The sequence below is a fragment of the Penicillium canescens genome, assembly GCF_028828765.1.
Source record: "Penicillium canescens strain IBT 15451 chromosome Unknown utg000011l_segment0_segment0, whole genome shotgun sequence".
Lineage (NCBI taxonomy): Eukaryota > Fungi > Ascomycota > Eurotiomycetes > Eurotiales > Aspergillaceae > Penicillium > Penicillium canescens.
Window position 1 is genome coordinate 1253718 of NW_026703973.1, and position 20123 is coordinate 1273840.

Below are 20123 nucleotides of genomic sequence, written 5' to 3' on the forward strand. Positions count from 1 at the left end.
AGCACCAAGGCCGGTCTGAATATGCTGACGCTGCATTATGCGGCACTTTTTGAAGAACAGGGGTGGAAGGTTAATGCCTCGGCTCCGAATCTGACTGCTACGCATTTCTCGCGCGGGATTGGACGACCTGCGTCTGAATCTGCTGTTAATATTGTGCGGTTGGCGACTTTGTCGGTTGATGGGGAGACTGGGACGTATTCTGATGAGAATGGGACTGTGCCGTGGTAGTTATAGGTGTAGGATAGGATCATAGTAGTTAATGTCCTTCGTTTAGCATTGATTACGTTACTCTGAAACATGGATGTTGTTCTTTAAGAGCACAACCCGAAATTTGCCTAGGCATTGTGACTTTGGAAAGTCAACAAAAGGACGTTAAATCCCGGATATGTAGAATGTACCTGTCATTAGTATGTGCTATAGGCCAATCTAGAGGTAGTGGGTACTTACCGGCCGAACAGCAAAATGAGCCTCGGCAGTCTCGGGCTACAGAGCGATGCGGAGATCTTCTCTCATACTTCTTCTCTTCCTGCCCACTCAACTTGACTTCATCATTAACATCCTTGCATAATCAGTAAGTCACCCTTCCTCTCATCCCAGAGCAGATCCCTTGGTCTTCTTGTCTCGGCCTGCGGTCCTGGAAGTGAAGCTCGCGTTGAAGCTTCCCCGCAATAACCTTGAAAGATCGGAACATTCACTGTCATACATCAGCACTACAAAAGTCCTGGGAATTAATCAACAAATTCAACTAACGTTGCAAACCGTTCTAGTCTCTCTTTCATAATTCACCATGGCCGCAGACCGTCTTAGCTCGCTCCTGAGCCACCTTAAGCCCGGCTCCGCCAGCGGCCTCAACGCTATGTAAGTTCAAATAACCTCGGCAGGAATATATGGGCCTAACATACCTTCGAAGCACCCAAAAGAATCCCGACGATGTCGTTATCACACTTGCTCTCCGCACACCCCTCACCAAGGCACGCAAGGGCGGGTTCAAGGACACAGAGCTTGATTTCATCATCTACGCTCTCCTCAAGGAAACCCTGGCCAAGTCCCAGATCGACCCTGCCCTGATCGAAGATGTCTGCCTCGGTAATGTATGTCCCAACAACCTCCCACCATGCTGAACCCCTGCATCACATTTCAACAATCTAACAATCAACCCAGGTCAGCGAAGCCAAGGCCGCCTACATGGTCCGCGCCGCTGCCCTAGCAGCTGGAATCCCCCACACAGCCGGCGCCTCCTCAGTAAACCGCTTCTGCTCGTCAGGTTTGAAAGCCGTCCAGGACATCGCAAATCAGATCCAGCTCGGCGCCATCGACATCGGAGTCGCCATGGGCGCCGAGTTGATGTCCGCTGCCGGCGATCGCCTCGAGAAGCCATTCAGCGAGGAGGTCCTGCGTAACCAGGAAGCCGCCGACTGCATGCAACCCATGGGTCAGACGTCCGAGAACGTCGGCAAGGACTTTGATATCCCGCGCGAGCAGCAGGACCGGTATGCAGCGGAGTCGTTCCGTCGTGCTGAGGCTGCGCAGAAGGCTGGCTGGTTCGATGATGAGATTGCTCCCATCACTGTTAAGGTGAAGGATCCTAAGACTGGGGAAGTTAAGGAGGTTACTCTTACTCGGGATGATGGTATTCGTCCAGGGACTACTTTCGAGTCCTTGTCTAAGATTCGTCCTGCGTTCCCGCAGTTTGGTGATAAGTCTACGGGTGGAAACTCTAGTCAGGTTACTGATGGTGGTATGTTTTATCCTCGTGAAAGAGTCGTTCAATTTCTAACTTATTCGACTAGCTGCCTCTGTTCTCTTGATGCGTCGCTCAAAGGCCATTGAGCTGAACCAGCCTATCCTCGCCAAGTTCTGCGGTGCTACCGTCGCCGGTGTGCCGCCTCGCGTTATGGGTATCGGCCCAACTGCCGCCATTCCCAAGCTGCTGAGCAAGTTCCAGCTTGACAAGAATGACATTGACATCTATGAGATCAACGAGGCTTTCGCTTCTATGGCTGTCTACTGTGTCAAGACCCTTGGTCTTGACCATGCCAAGGTCAACCCCCGTGGCGGTGCCATCGCCCTCGGCCACCCACTGGGTGCCACAGGTGCACGTCAAATCGCTACCATTCTGAGCGAGGCTCGTCGGACAAAGAGCAAGATTCTGGTTACGAGCATGTGTATTGGTACTGGACAGGGTATGGCTGGTCTGTTTGTTAACGAGCAGGTTTGAATATGGAGGTCTTAAATTGGGTTAAATATGCGGCAAAACAAATTCGATGTACAAAGAATGAATATTAACCAACGAGTATTAAACAATCCAATGGTCTCATATGTAAATGCAGAAAAGGTCATAAATCATCATGAAAAGAGTAAATATCCCAAAAACAAGTGACATCACATAGCATCATCCTGCTTCCCAGTCCTCTCCTCCTTCTTCATCCTCTCCTCAGCAGCCCTAGCCATAATCTCCCTCCTGGACTCAGCACCAGACGCCCCAGCCCCAGCCCTCCTCCCAGCCTCATCCTCCCTCAACCCACCAAGAACAAACTCACCCCCCGTCCACCCACACTCATCAACAAACTCTCCCTCCGCACCCTGCACACTCTCCCAATCACGCGGATTATAAAACTCCTGCCCAGAAACACTATGACCACCAGACTTCCAATCCCCACTCTCAACCTCCTTCTCAATCTGCGCTGTCAAATTCCAAAAATCGCGATCATGAGGCCCAAACACACAATGCGCCAGCTCATGACAAAGCGTCTTCCGAATAGTCCGATAATCGCGATATCCATCATACGCATCCGTCCGCAGCCGCAATTCAATAACCTCGCCCTTATTCCGGTTTAGACCCAGCGTCCGAGATTCGCTGGTTGTATGCTCTGCCGGGTTCATCTCTGTCAAGAGCGGGACGGAGAATTTGTGTTTGGCCATTGCGGTGCGAATGCCTGGATCGTCGCGGAGGCGTTTGAGGAAGTCGAGTGAGCGGTCTGGGTTGGGTAGGTAGGAGAGTGGGAGGAGGCGGTGGAAGGTGTAGTTGTTGCTTGAGGAGGAGAGGGTGTGCACGCCGCTTGGGCGGGTTGTGGTGGCCGGTTTGTTGCGTCTTGCTGCTGCCAGGTGCGTTGCTCGCGCTTCTCGGCGGCGCTTTTCGCTGGCGGATTGTTCGTGTAGGTCGGCGATTGCTTGGGCTGGTGTGCCGAGCAGGGTGATTTTGAATTTTGGGGATGTTGTTTGGAGGATGCTGTCTAGCCGTGTTGGGGGGAACGGCGCTTTTTGCATTCCTGGTTTTGGGGCTATTAGGAGCTTTTGGTTGTCTGTTGGGATGTTGAGGGTGCTCTCTATTTCGGTGGATAGGTCTTGTAGTGTTGCTGATGATGGGAGGGCGAAGGTATGCGGGGTACCGTGGTGGTGAACGGTTAGCTCCATCGAGGCTTCCATCTTGATGTCGCGAACTGGATATTGAAAAGGCAGAGATGATCTCGAATAGTTTGCGACAGGGTAAAGCTTATACGTCCCGAATAGGCAGGCGCTGAGGCGAATTCGACACGGTTCCACGGCGATAGCTTGGTCAGCACGGAGATAAGGTCCACGTGAGATTTCCTGTGGCCTCAGATCTCAGGCCACAAATATCAGATGTCCCGTCAAAGTTCAAGGGCCATAGTTCGAGTCACCACATTTAGTCAGGTCAGAGGATTATTGGGTTGCCAGATTAATAATACAACTTCTTCGACTCGAGGATATTAGACTTAAATAAGCCAATAAGGATCACTTGATATAATTCTCACATCATTGGCCACGAGGCTCAGATATCATACTGCTGTCGCCTTGCTGGCTGTGCAGTGTCCAAGTGATCGATCCAACGAATAGGGCACGAAGACGCTGAAGATGCCACCAGTGTTGTAGACTACGCTTACTTCTTGATCCGAATACAATAAATTTGCAAAGCAAATTGTTGAAGACAAAGGCGTTGAGTATATTCATCTATTCATAAGCATCCAAGAAAAAAAAAGGAACGATCTACAACATAACCGTTTGCCATTAAGAACAAAAAAAGATCAACCATGTTGTTCGTTGAGTTGATCGAGTCTAGTCCGTAAAAATCTGTGAAAAGTTCTTTTCGTCATACCACGCCAACGCCCACCTCAGAACCAATGGAAGCAATAAAAGCCATGATCCAAGTATGACACGCCGGCGCGGGTTCCCATTTCCATTCCCATAACCAGGTCCAAACGTAAGAAAATCAGTGAACAATTATGTCATCTGATTTACTGCTTGTCCTCGGCTGGAGCGTCCTTCATCTCGGAGTCACCCTCAGCGTACTTCCGAGCGTTCTCCTCGTTCTGGGCGGCGGCGTCCTCGGTGGCCTTTTGGGCAGCAAGCTCGGCGCGGCGCTTGGAGGCGGCGGCCTCCTCGGCCTTACGGATAACCTCGCGCTCAGCCTCGACCTTCTCCTTGTAGCGCTGGATGATGGGGCCAGCGATAAAGCGGATTTCGTCCATCTTGGCGACGTAGATGGACTTGGTGGTGTCGTCACCATCCTCATAGAGCCAGTCCTGGAAAATGGTCAGTATATAAGTTGTGATAGAATGATATATGTAAACTCACCTCGGTGGCGCTGAGCTTGGCACGGAGCTTCTCCTTCTCCTCGTCACTGGCGAATTCAGAGTAAACGCCGTCGATCTTGTCACGGAGTTCGTAGATTGAGGCCTCGAGCTCGTTCTTCTTCTCGTCGGTCTCGGCGACGAGCTTGTCTTCCATGTACATAGAGTTCTCGCGCTCAGTCCAGGCAGCCTTGACGGACTCGTCGAAGCCGCCGGTGGCGGAGGTGATGGGGAGGTCGCCCTTGCGGACCTGCTTCTTGACCTTGCGGGTCTTCTTGGGCTGCTCCTCCTTCTCGTCGGTGTCCATAGCCTGGAAATGGTCAGTATAGCTGCTACGTGTGTGGGATCAGATAACACTTACATCACCCTCCTTCTTTTCTTCCTCAACGGGCTCCTCAACCTCCATATCCTCAACGTAGTATCCAGACTCGACATTCAGGATACCGTGCAAGTTAAGGCGGGCCTTGAGCTTGCAGATCATGAAGTCGTTGTTGGCATCAGCCTGGACACCCTTGACGGAGAAACGGCCGATCCAGGGGTTAACCTTGCCGGGCATGGTCTCGGCCTGGGAGTAACGAGCCTCGAGGTCGAAGGGCTGCTTGCGGTAGAAGGTGAGGATCTTAGTAGAGGGCATGACGTTGCCACGGCTGAAGACGGTAAGGCTGGTGTCCTCATCGGGGATCTCAGGGGACTGCTCCCAGGTGAAGTCGATGGGGTAGTTAACGATATCGTGAACGGAGAAGTCACGGACACGGAAAACGGGGGAAAGGGTAGCACAGCTGAAGGCACAGCCACGAGCAATGGCCTCATCCTGGTTCAGGGTGAAGGAGAGGGTCTTGCCGAAGTAGTTGGTGAGGGTCTCCTTGATGGCGGGGACACGAGTGCAGCCACCGACCATCTCGATTTGGTCGATGTCAGCGGCGGTGAGCTTGGCCTCGGCGAGCGCCTGGTCAATGGGGACAGTCAGACGCTCAAGGAGGGGCTTGACCATGGACTCAAGCTCATCACGTTTGATCATAGCGCGGACATCGGTGTCCTCCATCAGGGACTCGATGTTGATGGGGGCCTGGGGGTTAGCCGACAGGACCTTCTTGAGCTTCTCAGCGGCGACGAGGGTACGGGCCCAGGCCTTGGGGTGGGTGCGGATGTCGACCTTGAACTTCTCCTTGAACTCATCGGCAAGGTGCTCGGTCAGGGCCTTGTCGAAGTTACGACCACCGAAGTGACGGTCGTAGGTGGTGGACTTGACGTTGAGCTCACCCTTGCGGAACTCAACAATGGAGCAAGTGTAGTCACTGTAACCAATGTCGATAAACATCACGCGGCGGGGCTTCTCCTCGGGGCCGGGGAGGTCCAGCTTGGTGATACCCCAACCGAGAGCGGTGGCGGTGGTGTCGTTGATGAGACGGAGGACGTTCAGACCGGCAATGTCACCGGCGTCAATCATGGCGCGGCGCTGCACATCGGTGAACCAGGCGGGAACGCTGATGGTGCAGTCGGAGACGGGAAGGCGCAACTCCTTGGAGGTGATGTCCTTGATCTTGCCGAGGAACATGGCGACCAACTGAGTGGCTGTGAACTTCTCCTTCTTGCCGAGGTAGTTAACCTCGACACCGGCCTGGCCGTCGACGTCGACCAGAGGTGCTGTGTTGTATTCCTGCTCAATGGCGACATCGGGGTCGTTGAAAGAGCGGCCGATCAGGCGCTTGAGAGAGCCGACGGTGTTCTTCAGGTTGGAGATCTCACCACCCTTGGCGGCCTCTCCGATGTGTCTGCTGCGGGCAGTGAAGCCAACGAGGGAGCTAGAATAAATAGTTAGTCCTCCATTTGCAAATGTATCAGGGCGGGGACTTCGGGGTAGAACTCACGGTGTCTGACGATTGGAAACCTCATTGGTAATCTAGAACATCAAAAATCAGGTTAGCGCCAGGTTTTCAGGTATTGTACATGGGGTCTCGATTCATCTGGACAGAAAATCGCGAACCCGCATTGGGGACGTGGGGCAGTACGCACAATGTCAATGCCCTTGTTACGGGCAACACCAATCTTGGTGCTCTGCGCACCCAAATCTATACCGACGACACTCATTGTGGTAGAAAGTAGTGAGGGATGTGAGGGGAGATGGTGGAAGGATGGAGGTTCAAGAGAGAGAAGAAGCGAGAAGTCGGAGGGGAGAATTTGCACGCCACTCCACTATTATTGGAGGGGCGATGGCCGAGTTGTCAAGCGGTCTGTCAAAAAGGGAAAAACAAAAAAAAAAAGTATGGGGTATTTTAGGGGTATAAAGTAAGGCAAAATCTTTCAAAATAATAAAACTTCCAACATTCAGCGATCTACCTAGACTACATATAACTACCATCAGCACTTTGTGTTTTCACATCGAACCTTCTGGCGGCTGCTGGACTACCCACCTTCACCGCCCTGGTTCCCAGCAGAATGGGGAAAATCTGGTCACCGCTCTCAGCTACATCATAACCCTACGAGAATGTGTCTACTCTATTGTTTGATATCTGGGATGAATGTTGATGTGAGAGTAAATATGCACCACTAAAGAAAGAAATGGCCAACACAATGCCTATCATAAGAATAGTGGCTGGAAATACATGAGAGAACAAGGCAAACGTGTGGAACTGAGAAGTAAAAAAAAAAAAAAAAAGAGAAAACTGACGTCAGGTAGAATATCATATGGTGGGCCATGGTGTCCGGGCTATCTTCGCCTCACTTGTGGTTGAAGACTTCTTCACCTGGAGCGATGTTCTCGAGGCGGTTCATCTGGTAGACTTGCGCCGGAACCTCAAGCTCTTTCCGTTCAGATCCGGACGCCATAGACTGAATAGCATCTCCGTCATCTCCAGCACCACAAGGGTCATCTAGGTCATGGATACTTATTGTGCCCGTTGATGCCTGACCTTGGCGGGCATAATAGAGTTTTTTCTGGTCCTCCTCACTCATCATGAGGTTGTCCACGTCTTGTGGCATCTGCACGAATCCGGAGCGACAATCTGACGATGCGCTGAGCACTGATTCTGTCGAATAGCGAAGGCGAGGTGGTAGCTGGCACTCAGGATCTTCCATGGCATTGACCATCAACGCTAGCGCAGGCCCGGATCCGGCAGTGTTGACATAGAAGCCATCTAGAAGTTGCTCCGCCGGTGCAAATCGTCCTTCCACTCTCTCTGATGGTCGGATGGGGACCGATGTCCGTCGTACTTGGTTGCTTCGGAATGTGTCGACATCCACATTGAGCTCATCGCCTTGTTGCCTCGCCCGTTCAGCTGCTTCCGCCGGTGTGGTATGGTCGTCCGCCGTTGCAGCATCGGCCCGTGGTCCTCCCCATGTTCGCTGACCGGCTGTGAAAATTCCGTACACCATGTAGATCCAGTTGAAGAATGGATTTACGAGGAACATGATTGGGTACAGCCAGGCCTTGTAGCGCTTGAGTCGGAGGCCGAAGTACAGCATGAGCAGATAATTCAACCCGAGAGAAACCCCCATGAAGCCGACAGGGAGATCATTTGCCTTTTTCGATGTTGTGAGAAGTGCAATGATCATGATGAAAAACAGCAGTGCCGTCGTGCGGATCGTGTTCTGCATGAAGCGAACGAGACACAGCAGGGGATACCGCACCCACAGCCGGATATCCGTGATCATACAAACCTCGTTGGTGATAAATCCCAGGAACCATCGTCGACGTTGTTTCAACAGACTGCTAAAGTTCTGAACTGCCTCGGTTTTGCAAAAGGCGCTCGTGCACAGTTGAATCTGATATCGCTCCTTCGCACCAATCATGAAGAGGTGAGTGAGCCAGCGGTCTTCCCCAAGATGACATTTCCCATAATCAAAGAGATCGTCACATTGTTCCGCCTTGTCTGAAAAGTAGTATTTGGCCATTTTTCGAAAGGCTGAGAAACGTAGAATTGTGAGAGCGCCGGGAAGGCAGGTCACAGCACCGCAGGCAGACTCGACAGAGCGCTCAAAGAGCTGACCATGGATGTATTCCATGTCCTGAAGAACTGTAAGTAGGTTGTTCTTGTTCGTTGTTGAGGTGATGATCCCCGTCATGGCCAGCATGTTGTGCTTGCTCCCAGGCTTGAGCTCCATGTCATACATGAAGTTTTGCAAGCAGACCCGATCGAGGATACAGTCGGAATCTATGAAGAGCAAGAAAAGGTTATCATGCCGTTTCAAATACTCTGCATACACTTTGTCAATCAGCTTGAAGGTGTGCTTTTGGCAATGTCTCTTCCCGCCATGCTTAAAACGCGAGACGGTGATTCGGGCGCCTTTGTAAATAACGTCGATGCTCTGTGGATAGCTTTCCAGGGAGATCGGGATCCCTAGATGGTGAAGCACTCGAAGATATGGCTCGTCCACAGTACCACCATCATAGGAAAGGAAGACATGGATGCAATTGGCGGGGTAATCGCAATCAACCACCGAGTCGATTGCTTTGATTAAGACTGCAGGCTCCTCCTTGTACACAGGCATCACAACCACGGTCTTGGGGGCAGTCCGATCATCAAGAACACGTTTGATCTTCTTCGCTCTCCCCAGTGAATTAGTAGCCAGGCCATAAACACAGAAAAGCCATGGCCCAACAAGCAGGATTGAAAAGGCCCAAAATGCGAATATTTGAAAACCATGGACCATTTCATGGGGCAACCACACGGTGACTTGCGGTGGCAGCGGGAGGGTAACAATCATGACAGGAAGAAAGGAAAACCTATGAGACTCTTTGGTTAGTCTGTTTGTCTCCAAAGTTATGCAATGTGTATCCCATCTCTTCATCTTCTGGAAGCTTACCGCGTCGCCGAGAACAAAAAGATCATCACGACAGCAAGCACCTTGATGCTCCAATGGTCCGCCTTGCGATAAACCTTCACCAGGCAATATAAAAAGGCGCACAGCCAGAGAATCCATTCGAAAACTGCTGCCAGCATGAGTGGCCCGACAATGCAGAGGTATATGATCTGTTCGAGGATTGTCAGGAAGGTCTCATGGCCTCAGAAGATGAACATACATCTTGCGCCGGCCAACCCTCCTTGTTCGACGAGTCTCTCTGCGCTGGAACCATTTCTAGCTACTATCAGAGAATGGCAATGTGTCAATTGCTCCGTAACCCCGGATAAAATGCACGATGAGAACAGAGGTTTGGTATGCGGTCACTGGTTCTGCGACCATGTCTGACTCGCAGAACGGATGGATGATCAGGAAGAATATTGATGAATATGCTGGTGTACTCTGATGTGTGTGAGAGAAGACAAAGAAAGTTGGAATGAAAACGAGAACGTGACTGCATGTCTATGTAGGCAGGCGCGATGGACTCGACTCTTGCGCGGTGAGAACGGGCAGCTGTCCATGGTGAGATATCTCTACATGATGTTAGTTTCTTCTCTCTTAACTCCTTCAACCCTCAACTCATCTCGTTCCTCAACACGACTATATTGTACATCGTATAGATGTGCGGACATGTCGGATTGCCTAAATGGGACAGAATCCACTAAACCCTATCCGGCCTAGCCTTATGCCTCAGGCCGCATTAAAGCTCCTAAAAAAAATTCCAGATTCTCCCCGCCGATTGTACTCGATTCATCCCATTCTCCCATTCTGTTCTGGTTAGGATATTCGGCGCATTGATAATATACTACGACTTATCACGCGCATATCCCTACCTTCCCCATCTGACTCATCCTTGCGCTTGAGTCACCTCGGCTACTCACTTGCTTCCTACCTATCACTTCAAACACAACAGTCGCATCCAAAATTCGCAATGGCTGAGGAACAGAAGACCCCCATTGCCAACGTTGAGGCAGAGAAGGACGTCCAGAATGTGCTTGCTGAGCTGAAGGAGGGCGCCGCTTCCGAAAAGCCCACTGAGGACGCCGACGAGGCTCGCATTGTCGCTGAAGCTGCCAAGCTCGGTGAGAAGTCGGAGCAGTCGGAGGAGAAGGCTTCTGCTAAGCCTGAGCGCGAGACCCGTAACTTCCAGCGCGGTGGCCGCTTCGGTCGTGGTGGTGCCCGCAACAACGCCAAGTTCGATCCCTCCACCCAGGAGGAAACCGACGACCCGGTGCAGATCCGCAAGCAGGTGCGATCAAACCAGTCTTTTTGTCTCATTTGAACCTTACTAACACGCAAACTATAGGTTGAGTTCTACTTCTCCGACTCCAACCTCCCCATGGACAAGTTCCTGCTCTCCAAGGTCGGCGGCAGCGCCAACAACTCTGTCCCACTTGAGCTCCTGCACTCCTTCAAGCGCATGCGCCGCTTCCAACCTTTCAGCGCTATCGTTGAGGCTCTCAAGACCGCCGAGACTGTCGAGCTGACCGACAACGACACTGCCGTCAAGCGCAAGGTTCCTCTCCCCGAGTCGGTTAACGAGCACGACTCTAGCGCCGTCAAGGTGTATGAGGATGCCACCATGGCCCGCAGCATCTACGTCAAGGGCTTCGGTTTCGGAGAGGAGGAGCCCACCACTCAGCTTGATATCGAGGCTCTCTTGCCCCCTACGGCCCCGTCAACGCCATCCGTCTCCGCCGCCTGAGCAACGACCGTACCTTCAAGGGTTCCGTCTTCGTTGAATTCGCCGACGAGGACAAGCAGAAGGCCTTCCTCGCTCTCGAGGAGAAGCCCCAGTACAAGGGCAAGGAGCTCACCTACAAGAGCAAGAAGGACTACTGCGACGAGAAGGTCGAGCAAATCAAGGCTGGCAATGTCTACCCCAGCCAGGGCCGCAACAACAACAACAACTCTCGTGGTGGCCGTGGTGGACGTGGTCGCGGCGGTCGTGGCCGTGGCCGTGGCGGTCGCGATGGCGGTGACCGCAAGGAGCGCGACTGGCGTGATCGCCGCTCCGAGGACCAGAAGAACGGCTTCCAGGCTCCTCGTGAGGCCCAGAAGGATTCTCGGTAAGTTAACCTGATCTGATGCTCGCTGTGAGAGATTTTATACTAACTAATTGCAGTGGTGTCCCCGTGGTGCAGAGCACCCAGAAGCGTTCCCGCGAGGACGAGGGCGGCAACGACCAGCCCGCCAAGAAGGTCGATGCCAAGGAGTAAAGAATCTCCTTGCCTTCCCATTATTGTTTCTCTGGTATCAGTTGGCGGGACATAAAAGTATTGCGGATAGGAAATCCGGCCGGCCGCATTTGACAGGTTTTTCTTAGAGGTGAACTTTGATACGGCGTTATGTGTTTTATTTTTATGAGCATCCACGCGTTGGCAAGACCCAGGCAATCACAATAAACTGAGGTCAATATCTGAAATGTACAAACGAGATCTGTGATGACACTGCTCGACGACTTTCCATTCCCATTAATCTGTAGCATTGCATCTCATCTTGCAATGGACACATACATCCTGGTCAAAATGCAACCTAGAACTCGAGGTCATAGGCTAGGGTGTCATCACAAAGCTCCTCGCGCATTTTGTGAACCCTACACAGTGTCAGCACAGCAACTACACCACAGACGAAAATAACGTCAACGTTTCAGGCAACATACTCCAAATGAGCAGGATGCACAGCATAAGTAGTAACATGCTCCGGCGTCTCCAAAACAGCAACAATCCCCATGTCGAAGCCCTTAGCGCGGGGAAGGCTAATCGGCAATGGGGGACCACTCTGAATAGACAGCAAACCTATTGAGTGATATTCATCAATACATGTACCAGCTTCAACAGCTCGCTTCTGGGATATCCTGCTAACCTGGGATTTTCCCAACCATTCCCTGGCATATCTCTCGCCAGGCTCCAATTTGTGCGGGGGTAACGCCGGGCTTGAGGCGGAAGAGGACTTGACGTGTATTGGTTAGTGTTGCTAGTTCCTCTCTAGGTGGCTTGTAGGTATATAAGTTATCTGGTACTTACCAACATGATAGACAGGCATTTTGATTGATTGATGAGGATGGTTGTTTTGGCCAGGTCTTACATCTATGATGATGGTGTGGGGGTCATCGGCGGATGTCCGATGGCCCGAAGTATATATGTCCGCCTCGGGGTTGATGCACTTCCGATTTAGAAAGTGCTCACTCTTGCGGGGATCAAGCGGTAGGCTTTGACTCTCATGCTCCGCACAGGCACTAAATGTTAGGTTAGATCGGATGGTGTATCTTGCCTACCGTGTCTATGAAACTCACTACCGGTGTGCTAGAGAGGAGTCTGATTTGGCTGAGGGTGTAAAGAGTCTACGTGAGATGTTCCTAACTATCAATGTACGTTGGAATGTGGCGGGCGTTGACCTTCAGCTGCTAGAGGGCACGAGTGGCGACTGATTTACAAGCTTGAGTTGAATCGAACGCAGGTTGGGTTCTTAGTAGTATCTATACATTATTTGATGCCCACTTGACTTTGCATTTCATTTTTTCATCTCTTCTTCAGCTATTCTCTAGTAATGAGTAAGAGCATGACAATAGCTGTCGTATCGATTTAAAAGAAGTCCTAAGAAGACCTCAAAACTGAAAATTTATTCATTGAGAGAGATCTGACGGTCATTTTACAGATTGAGTTCGAGATTGTGGTTCGACTGGCGTTAGGGCTATGTTTCACAGGATGGAATGATAACAATATATAAGGGCTTAGTTTGATTATACACGGTGGATTTAACTACATGAAAAGTAGCATGAAAAATAGCAGCCCACAAGAAGAGAAAAGACCGGTGCAGCTTAGAGCTTCGAATCATAACGGAGCTCGGGGTTTTGGTGTGGGCCCGATTATTCGTCACTTCAACTTCTTCAAGGTTTCCCTTCGCTCGCTCCTCTGTGCAGCTGGCACTGCTTTCATCTTATTCCTACCTACCTCAGTCCAAGATAATTGCCTCGCCCTGCCAACCATGTTCAAAAAGAAGCCTACAGTGAATAACACCTCTCCCCGCACTGCCCCTCCATTGGAGCTTGCTGAAACCGCACCCTCAGCGCGATACAAACAGGAGCATACTGACATGGCATAGATCAAAAACTTAGCGCCTCTACGGTCATCTGACCGGAGGAAAATTGCGGATCAGATCATCAAGGAATATCAAATCTCCATCCCCTCAACTTCCGCCGAAGATCCAGCCTCTACCACCTCCCCAAACCTGACATCGATCAGGAATGCGCTTCTCCCCGATAATTCGCTCACCGCCCGTTTCACAACAACCGCCGGTCCTGATCTTCGAGAGCTCACAGGCGTCGTGTATGTCGGCGCGCATCCCGACGGCGAAGAGCGAGTGCTATGGTTCAAGCTGGAGCATGGCCCGGGAGCCGACAAGCGACTCTACCCCACCGTCTACACGCTATGGCATAACCCGAATCTGGTCCCTTTGCTCTACACTCCAGGATTCGTGATGGGAAAGCTACATGGCGGGGCTGACCTTATGACGCCTGGTCTTGCAAACGAACCGCCATTCCCCGCAAGGGCGGTCAAGGGTGCTGTTGTTGCGGTCGCGAGCGTGGATAAGCACACTGTGCCTCTTTTTGTGGGAATCTGTGAAATCGATATCTCGGCGCTGGGGGAGGTGCAAGGTACAAAGGGCTCGGCGGTTCGTGGATTGCATTGGGAGGGGGATGAGCTTTGGGCTTGGAGCTCTTCATCACGACCGGGCCGTGCAGCTCCGGAATACCTGGAGGGCTGGGATGAGGATAAGACTGAAGAGCTCGAGGATGGGGTTGAAGCGTTGACAGTTGAGGAAACTGGAGGCACAGAAAAGATTGAGGAGTCTCCAAGGGATGAACCTTTTTTAGCAGAGGAGGCTAGCCCCGAAGAGCCGGAGCCAACGACAAAGGGTGAGTCTACGCTGGATGATAACTGTGGACTTAACGCTGACAAAGAACAGAAATTGATGATGCTTTCGTCAATGCCTTTGTTTATGCTCTCTACAAGCTGAAACAGGACAATCCCTCGGCCAACAACCATGGCCTGTCACTGCCAATATCACCCTCAGCTTTAATAGCTAACCTCACCACTCCTTACCTACCAATCTATACTGCTCAGCAGGCCCAGTTTTACAACATCAAAAAGACAAGCTGGAAAAATGTCAAAAAGTTCATCAAGCATCTGGACAAAACGCAGCTTGTCAAATCCAAGGACCGCAACGGCCAGGAAACAGTGATCCTTGATGTCGACTTTGGTGATCACCGTGTTGAGCGTTTCGTTCCATACAGACTACCCTCAAAGAATTCTCTCGATAACAGCAAGCCTTCCGCATCAGAGGGGAAGAAGCCCGCAGCTACCGATGGCGGTGATCCATCAGTGGGACAGACGATCAGTGTACAAAATCTCTATCGGCCATCAGGAAAGTTGATCCCAACCATCTTCCCCGCGCTTTCCGCCAGCAACCCAACCAACTTCTACAAATACTCCGATATCTCTACCCACTTGGATCAATACTTGCAATCGCAAGATCCTCCAATCATCTCTCGGGAAAACCGACGTATCATCACCGTCAATCCTTTCCTCGCCAACACGATCTTCACCTCGTCTTCCACTGAAGACAAAGGGACGCTTGCACGTGGGAAGGTCACCCGCGACGGTCTTTTGAAGCGTATCGCTGAAGACAGAACCCTTCTCCAGCCGCATTACCTCATTCTGAAAAATAGCCAAACTATTGCAGATGTCAAACCAAAAGCAGGCACTGCTCCGAAGGTCACTGTCACCCTCGAGAAGCGTACAGGCTCGAAGACTGTCACGAAGGTTATGAACTTGGAAATCTTTGGTGTGATCCCTAGTCTTCTATCACAGGAACTTCAGAAGAAGTGTGCTGGCAGCACTAGCGTGGCGCAGGCTACAGGAGCACCCAAGGGTGTTATGGAAGTCCTGGTCCAAGGCGATCAGCGAAAGGCGATCGAAACAGCCCTTGGACGCCGTGGACTGAAGACTCAGTGGATAGAAGTGGTTGACAAGACCAAGAAAAAGAAGAACTGATTTGTTCGAGTATGAAAACATAACCCTTGAACAGACGAGATTATTATACAAATGAAAATCCAACTACGTAAGTGGGGTCATGCTCTGCATACACCAAGAATAGCCAGCTCATAAGTTCCTGGTAAGTTTATATCCACACCGCGTACATCACGAAAGACAAAAATACCACCATGCCCGTCACTAAGTTAGGAAGGTATGTTGATGACGAGGAAGGGGTTGTTGATCTATCTTCCATGAATGCATTGTACAACCACACCAAAGAAGCCATGAGCCCTGCGAGATCGGAAGAACTTCCCCTCCAAGTTCTGCTCGGGAGTTGTGCAACTGATTATCGTTCATGACTCGTAACAGAGGCAAAAGTATGACAGAACCTCAACGTAAAGCCAATGCCAGCTTTCATAAACCATCCACCGATTTGCACAACTGAGACAGAATCTTTTCTACCTTGACTTTTCGAAATAGTCACTAGACAGATGTCATGGCTACTGAGATCGAGATTCTTTCTGATTTGTTTATCAAATCGAGATATCCATGGATGTAAGCAAACCCCATGGCAAATAGCATGTCTGAATGTAAATACATGCCAATCGATGATCATCTCATAGAGTCGATACCATTTCTAGCCTGCTGCACATACTTGTTTTTCATAATGGATCTTTCTATGATGAAATCAGTAAATCGACACAGATACATTGATTGGATTCTCAGCTCCTATTGCAGGGCTGGTGCATACCCTGCATTGATGTCAGTCCTATCATTTCAACGTCATTGGGTGTGGACTGTCTACATGTATGTTTCACCGAAGATTGGTTGGTACCTACTACCAAGGTAAGTGTACGGCAGTCATGAGAAAGATTAAGTGCGAATTATGGGGAGTAGACATATATTTGGACGTGACTCTCTGTAACAACCTTGGAACTGAGATATCCAATTCCTAAGAGAAAACCATTCTCATATCTATTACTACACATTTCTAGTACCAACCTATCCATCATGTCGACCAAAGCATATAAATCAACTCCATCATGCGCCAAAGTCTTGATGCTACACGGTGCGTTGCACCCTATCTATAACTTGTCTTTAAAGTCATGTCTAACATATAAACCATCTAGGTCATGGCCAATCTGGCCATTTCTTCCGATGCAAGACTCGATTCCTGCAACCGAAGGCAAAACAAATTGTGCTCAACGCTCTACAGCAGAATCCAACCCAAGTCCCCGTTGATGTCGTCGAGTTCCATTATCCTTCAGGGAAGCTGCCTGCAAACCCAGATCAATCCCGAGAAGAAAGCAACTTCATGTGGGCATGGGGATACGGTAATATTGACGAAGATCGTATCCAGGGCCTTGAGAAGTCTATTCAAAGTATCTTCCAGTACATGGACAAGTATGGCCCTTTCATTGGCGTCATGGGATTTTCGACAGGCGCGACCGTTGCTGCTATCATTACTTCGCTTTTGGAGAAGAGGAAGTCGCTTTGCAACATCGAGTTTAACGTAAGTGCAGTCGGACAAGAGGATTCGTGTCTCGACGCCTGTGATAATGACGATTGATTTAATTTGAAATAGACCAGCCATCCTCCCTTCAAGTTTGCGGTGTCCTTTTCCGGATTTACACTTGCCAATCCATTCTATGACCCAATATACAGCGAGATTACCACGCCTTTTCTCCATGTCATAGGTAAACTGGACACGATGATTCAGCAATACCAATCTTCAAGACTCCAAGAATGTTGCAAGAATTCGTTCACGCACTACTTTTGGGGGGCACACTATGTACCTCGCTCTGAGGAATTTCTGGGAGCCTTAGGTAGATTTTCCGAGGAGGTGTTGGCCCTTAAAGGGGATACTAAATGGCAACTTGAAAGTGATCAGGAGGAGGCTTGGGAAGACTGTGAGGATTGGGAGGATTCGAAGGTACTTTAGGATTCGTGCTCTGTATATCGTGTTTGTTTTATCGTCAAGCTTGATCTACATTTTTTTTGTTGTCTCAGCCAAGACTCCTAGCGTGGTAATGAAAAGCAAACTATTATAAATGGCTTATTGTAAATGTATGAGCCAACAAATCGACCGTCTCGCGGGATGAGTTATGTGTGTATCAAACTCAATTGTGTAGTGAGACCATGAACATCAGATAGATCTCTAATCTTGCCTACTAAAAGCTGGAGTGATTTTGTCGGTCTCAAACATTTCACCTAGACAGACACATCCATGTATCACATCGGAAACCAATGTCATCCAACAAGGCTGCAGATTACAAGAGTAGATAAAAGGTAGACTAATTTATTAATAACAAAATCCCGGAATAAGAAAAGCAACGCTCTTTGTAATATGAACACCGTAGCCTGAGTGTCTATGATCAAAATACATCGAACGGGGCACCATCTTTTACAACAGGGTGTTGGCTTGACTATGTGGCAACGTATTGCCGCCCACGCTTAAAGATCAACAAGGATGCTGGAACTTGCAAGGCAGCAAAGGCAATCATAGCCTGAAACTGTACCGTGTAGCTCTGAGCAAAGACGGTTCCTGCTGCCTTTTGAACCTTCTCTGGCAGGGTATCTAAAACACCAGCTCTTTCGATGACTTGATTAACCTGATCGGAGGGCAAATTATCGGGCAAATCACTTTTAAGTTTCCCATAGAGGATGTTTGACGCAATGGCTAATCCAATCGCTCCACCTAGGAATCGAGCTTGGTTGAGAGCTCCCGTAGCCGTAGCTATGAGATATAAAGTTAGCAGAGTAATAAGCCTCATCGGTTAATAAGAAAAGAATTGGCTCGCACCTAAGTCTCTGGCTTCGACAATAAATGGCACAGCCAATGTCAAAATACCGATTGTAATTCCCACACCGGCACCAGCGATGGCTTCAAATCCATATCCCTTTGCAGGGTAAGATGAGTTCTCTGGGAGTGTTGTTAAAAGCGCCATGCCAATGGTGTGTAGCATAGATCCAATCAGCGAGAAGTAAACCACAGGTATACGGAGTTTGCGGCTCGCTAGACATGTTACCATAGTAGCCACTGTTGCAACTGCGGCATATGGTATGATGTGAACACCAGCATCAAGGGGCTCGAGCCTGGTGATGAGCTGGAATCTTTGGGCCAGGTAGACGATGACTACATTCCAAGGGCAGCCGCAAAGGAAGTTGGTGCTGTAGCGGACCAAGTGTCAGCCAACATTCATAAAGAGATGTCTTTAACTTGACTTACGCCAACATTCCCATCCATGCTTTATTGTGGAAGAACCGCTTCGGAAATATCGGTTTCAGACCCAGTAGGTAATCAGGTATAAACCACTCCCATGCAAAGAATGCAACCCACATAACCCCAGAAAGAACTATCAAGGCAATGGCAGTTCCCGAAGACCAATCGAACTCAATATTTGTTTCGTTTAATACCGTTACCAGCAGAAGAGACGCACCCAGTAGCAGGAAGGAGCCTAGCGCATCGAGGCTTTGGAAGAGGGAATAGCTTGGTATTAGGGCGGATAATGGCTGTGGGTTTATGGTTCCAAAGTCCGAAGGCATTGCAACGATTAACATAAGGACTGCCAATCCTCCTGGTGGGAGGCTGTTTCGTAAACTTTGAGTTAGCTTTCCTCCTTGAACAAATTAAAGACGGATCCTTCTATATAACTCACTTCAGATAAAAGGCCCACCTCCATGCCGAGTTCTCTGCAACAAGACCACCGAAAATGGGGCCAGTCAAGGACGCGAGCGCGATAGTAACTGCTAGCAATGCGCCATAGAATGGAACCTTCGGTTTCGGAACCAGCTCATACATACATAGAATTGCAAGGGAGTAGATTCCTGCTCCGCCTGCACCTTGTAGTGACCGAAATATGATCCTAATAGCATATCAGGTTGATGCCTTCACGATGTGAGACTCACTTACAAGTGATTCATTTTTTGAGACACTCCGCATCCGAGAGAAAATGCCAAAAAGACAACAAGTGCAGCAACGAATGTTCTTTTGCGTCCAATAATATTGCTTATTTTGGTCCATATTGGCATGAAAGCTAGGTCATTAGAATCTCAAACATGGTAGTTGACGTCGGTACCCACCTGTGTATGTTGTTAAGAAGCCCGTAACAACCCAACTTGTTTTCTTGAAGCCGTCGAGATCATTTGTGATACTGACAAGCGAGGTGCTCACAATTGTCACTTCGAGGTTGACCAGATAGAGGCCAATGAGAAGACTAGATTGCAAAAGTTTTGATCAGTGATGAATCCATAGCAAAAGGAGTGAAACATTATGTACCCTATTGTAATTACCCACAGCCTCCAACCTGTAGGATAATCGATTTGAATATCAGATTCATCCTCAAATAGGCGCCGATCCCGGGTAGCGCTATGGTCGTCGTTAGTTTCCTTTTCCATTCTGATATGCGATCTTTCAGTAAGTAGTATATTACCAAGGAATATACCGGAAGACGAAAATATTTATACACCTATCATTAAAATTGTTGGACTTGAATTCTCAACAAGAACATTACGCCATAGTTCTGTTTGAAGATAAACTTCCACAAAAGGCTAAGCACATCTTGTGCAACCGCATCCGGCATTCCAGGTATCTAGCCCTGGGCTGGGGAAGGGAAGCCCGGGATGGCGCCCGATGAATACCAATTACACTGATAAG

The 20123-nt window shown here is 49.7% G+C and overlaps 10 protein-coding genes across 10 annotated transcripts; 5 read left to right on the forward strand and 5 right to left on the reverse strand.

Moving 5' to 3' along the window:
* Positions 1–21: 21 nt before the first annotated feature.
* Positions 22–228, forward strand: N7446_013211 (uncharacterized protein; the record flags this gene model as incomplete). The annotated part of the gene is made up of 1 exon (XM_058521952.1): positions 22–228. The coding sequence occupies one exon, from the start codon at positions 22–24 to the stop codon at positions 226–228; it is 207 nt and encodes a 68-aa protein (XP_058365429.1).
* Positions 229–787: 559 nt separating this feature from the next.
* Positions 788–2380, forward strand: kat1 (putative 3-ketoacyl-CoA ketothiolase (Kat1); the record flags this gene model as incomplete). Its single annotated transcript, XM_058521953.1, has 5 exons — positions 788–858; positions 911–1091; positions 1162–1738; positions 1791–2057; positions 2331–2380. 5 exons carry the CDS (start codon positions 788–790, stop codon positions 2378–2380), a joined length of 1146 nt encoding a protein of 381 aa, XP_058365430.1.
* Positions 2381–2382: 2 nt separating this feature from the next.
* On the reverse strand, positions 2383–3426 carry N7446_013213 (putative zinc metalloproteinase; the record flags this gene model as incomplete). The annotated part of the gene is made up of 1 exon (XM_058521954.1): positions 2383–3426. The coding sequence occupies one exon, from the start codon at positions 3424–3426 to the stop codon at positions 2383–2385; it is 1044 nt and encodes a 347-aa protein (XP_058365431.1).
* Positions 3427–4253: 827 nt separating this feature from the next.
* Positions 4254–6677, reverse strand: hsp88 (Hsp70 chaperone Hsp88; the record flags this gene model as incomplete). The annotated part of the gene is made up of 5 exons (XM_058521955.1): positions 4254–4541; positions 4594–4899; positions 4951–6391; positions 6458–6489; positions 6603–6677. The coding sequence occupies 5 exons, from the start codon at positions 6675–6677 to the stop codon at positions 4254–4256; spliced, it is 2142 nt and encodes a 713-aa protein (XP_058365432.1).
* A 630-nt stretch (positions 6678–7307) lies between these two features.
* On the reverse strand, positions 7308–9293 carry chsD (chitin synthase D; the record flags this gene model as incomplete). The annotated part of the gene is made up of 1 exon (XM_058521956.1): positions 7308–9293. One exon carries the CDS (start codon positions 9291–9293, stop codon positions 7308–7310), a length of 1986 nt encoding a protein of 661 aa, XP_058365433.1.
* A 1066-nt stretch (positions 9294–10359) lies between these two features.
* On the forward strand, positions 10360–11647 carry N7446_013216 (tRNA maturation protein LHP1; the record flags this gene model as incomplete). The annotated part of the gene is made up of 4 exons (XM_058521957.1): positions 10360–10677; positions 10735–11118; positions 11154–11497; positions 11554–11647. The coding sequence occupies 4 exons, from the start codon at positions 10360–10362 to the stop codon at positions 11645–11647; spliced, it is 1140 nt and encodes a 379-aa protein (XP_058365434.1).
* Positions 11648–11963: 316 nt separating this feature from the next.
* Positions 11964–12473, reverse strand: N7446_013217 (Dabb family protein; the record flags this gene model as incomplete). Its single annotated transcript, XM_058521958.1, has 4 exons — positions 11964–12024; positions 12091–12226; positions 12294–12380; positions 12455–12473. The coding sequence occupies 4 exons, from the start codon at positions 12471–12473 to the stop codon at positions 11964–11966; spliced, it is 303 nt and encodes a 100-aa protein (XP_058365435.1).
* Positions 12474–13343: 870 nt separating this feature from the next.
* Positions 13344–15527, forward strand: N7446_013218 (putative RNA binding protein Ligatin/Tma64). The gene is made up of 3 exons (XM_058521959.1): positions 13344–13436; positions 13533–14346; positions 14397–15527. The coding sequence occupies exons 1-3, from the start codon at positions 13416–13418 to the stop codon at positions 15482–15484; spliced, it is 1923 nt and encodes a 640-aa protein (XP_058365436.1). The 5' UTR covers positions 13344–13415; the 3' UTR covers positions 15485–15527.
* Positions 15528–16477: 950 nt separating this feature from the next.
* N7446_013219 (alpha/beta hydrolase) lies at positions 16478–17408 on the forward strand (the record flags this gene model as incomplete). Its single annotated transcript, XM_058521960.1, has 3 exons — positions 16478–16535; positions 16597–16979; positions 17052–17408. The coding sequence occupies 3 exons, from the start codon at positions 16478–16480 to the stop codon at positions 17406–17408; spliced, it is 798 nt and encodes a 265-aa protein (XP_058365437.1).
* A 484-nt stretch (positions 17409–17892) lies between these two features.
* N7446_013220 (uncharacterized protein) lies at positions 17893–19864 on the reverse strand (the record flags this gene model as incomplete). The annotated part of the gene is made up of 7 exons (XM_058521961.1): positions 17893–18203; positions 18270–18637; positions 18696–19055; positions 19126–19332; positions 19380–19503; positions 19550–19683; positions 19746–19864. 7 exons carry the CDS (start codon positions 19862–19864, stop codon positions 17893–17895), a joined length of 1623 nt encoding a protein of 540 aa, XP_058365438.1.
* Positions 19865–20123: the final 259 nt, after the last annotated feature.

Bases quoted from the DNA above. Each gene is read 5' to 3' on its own strand.
- N7446_013218 (XM_058521959.1), top strand. From the start codon at position 13,416: ATGTTCAAAAAGAAGCCTACA. The intron at 13,437-13,532 runs GTGAATAACACC...GACATGGCATAG, and splicing joins TGTTCAAAAAGAAGCCTACA to ATCAAAAACTTAGCGCCTCT. The intron at 14,347-14,396 runs GTGAGTCTACGC...GACAAAGAACAG, and splicing joins GCCGGAGCCAACGACAAAGG to AAATTGATGATGCTTTCGTC.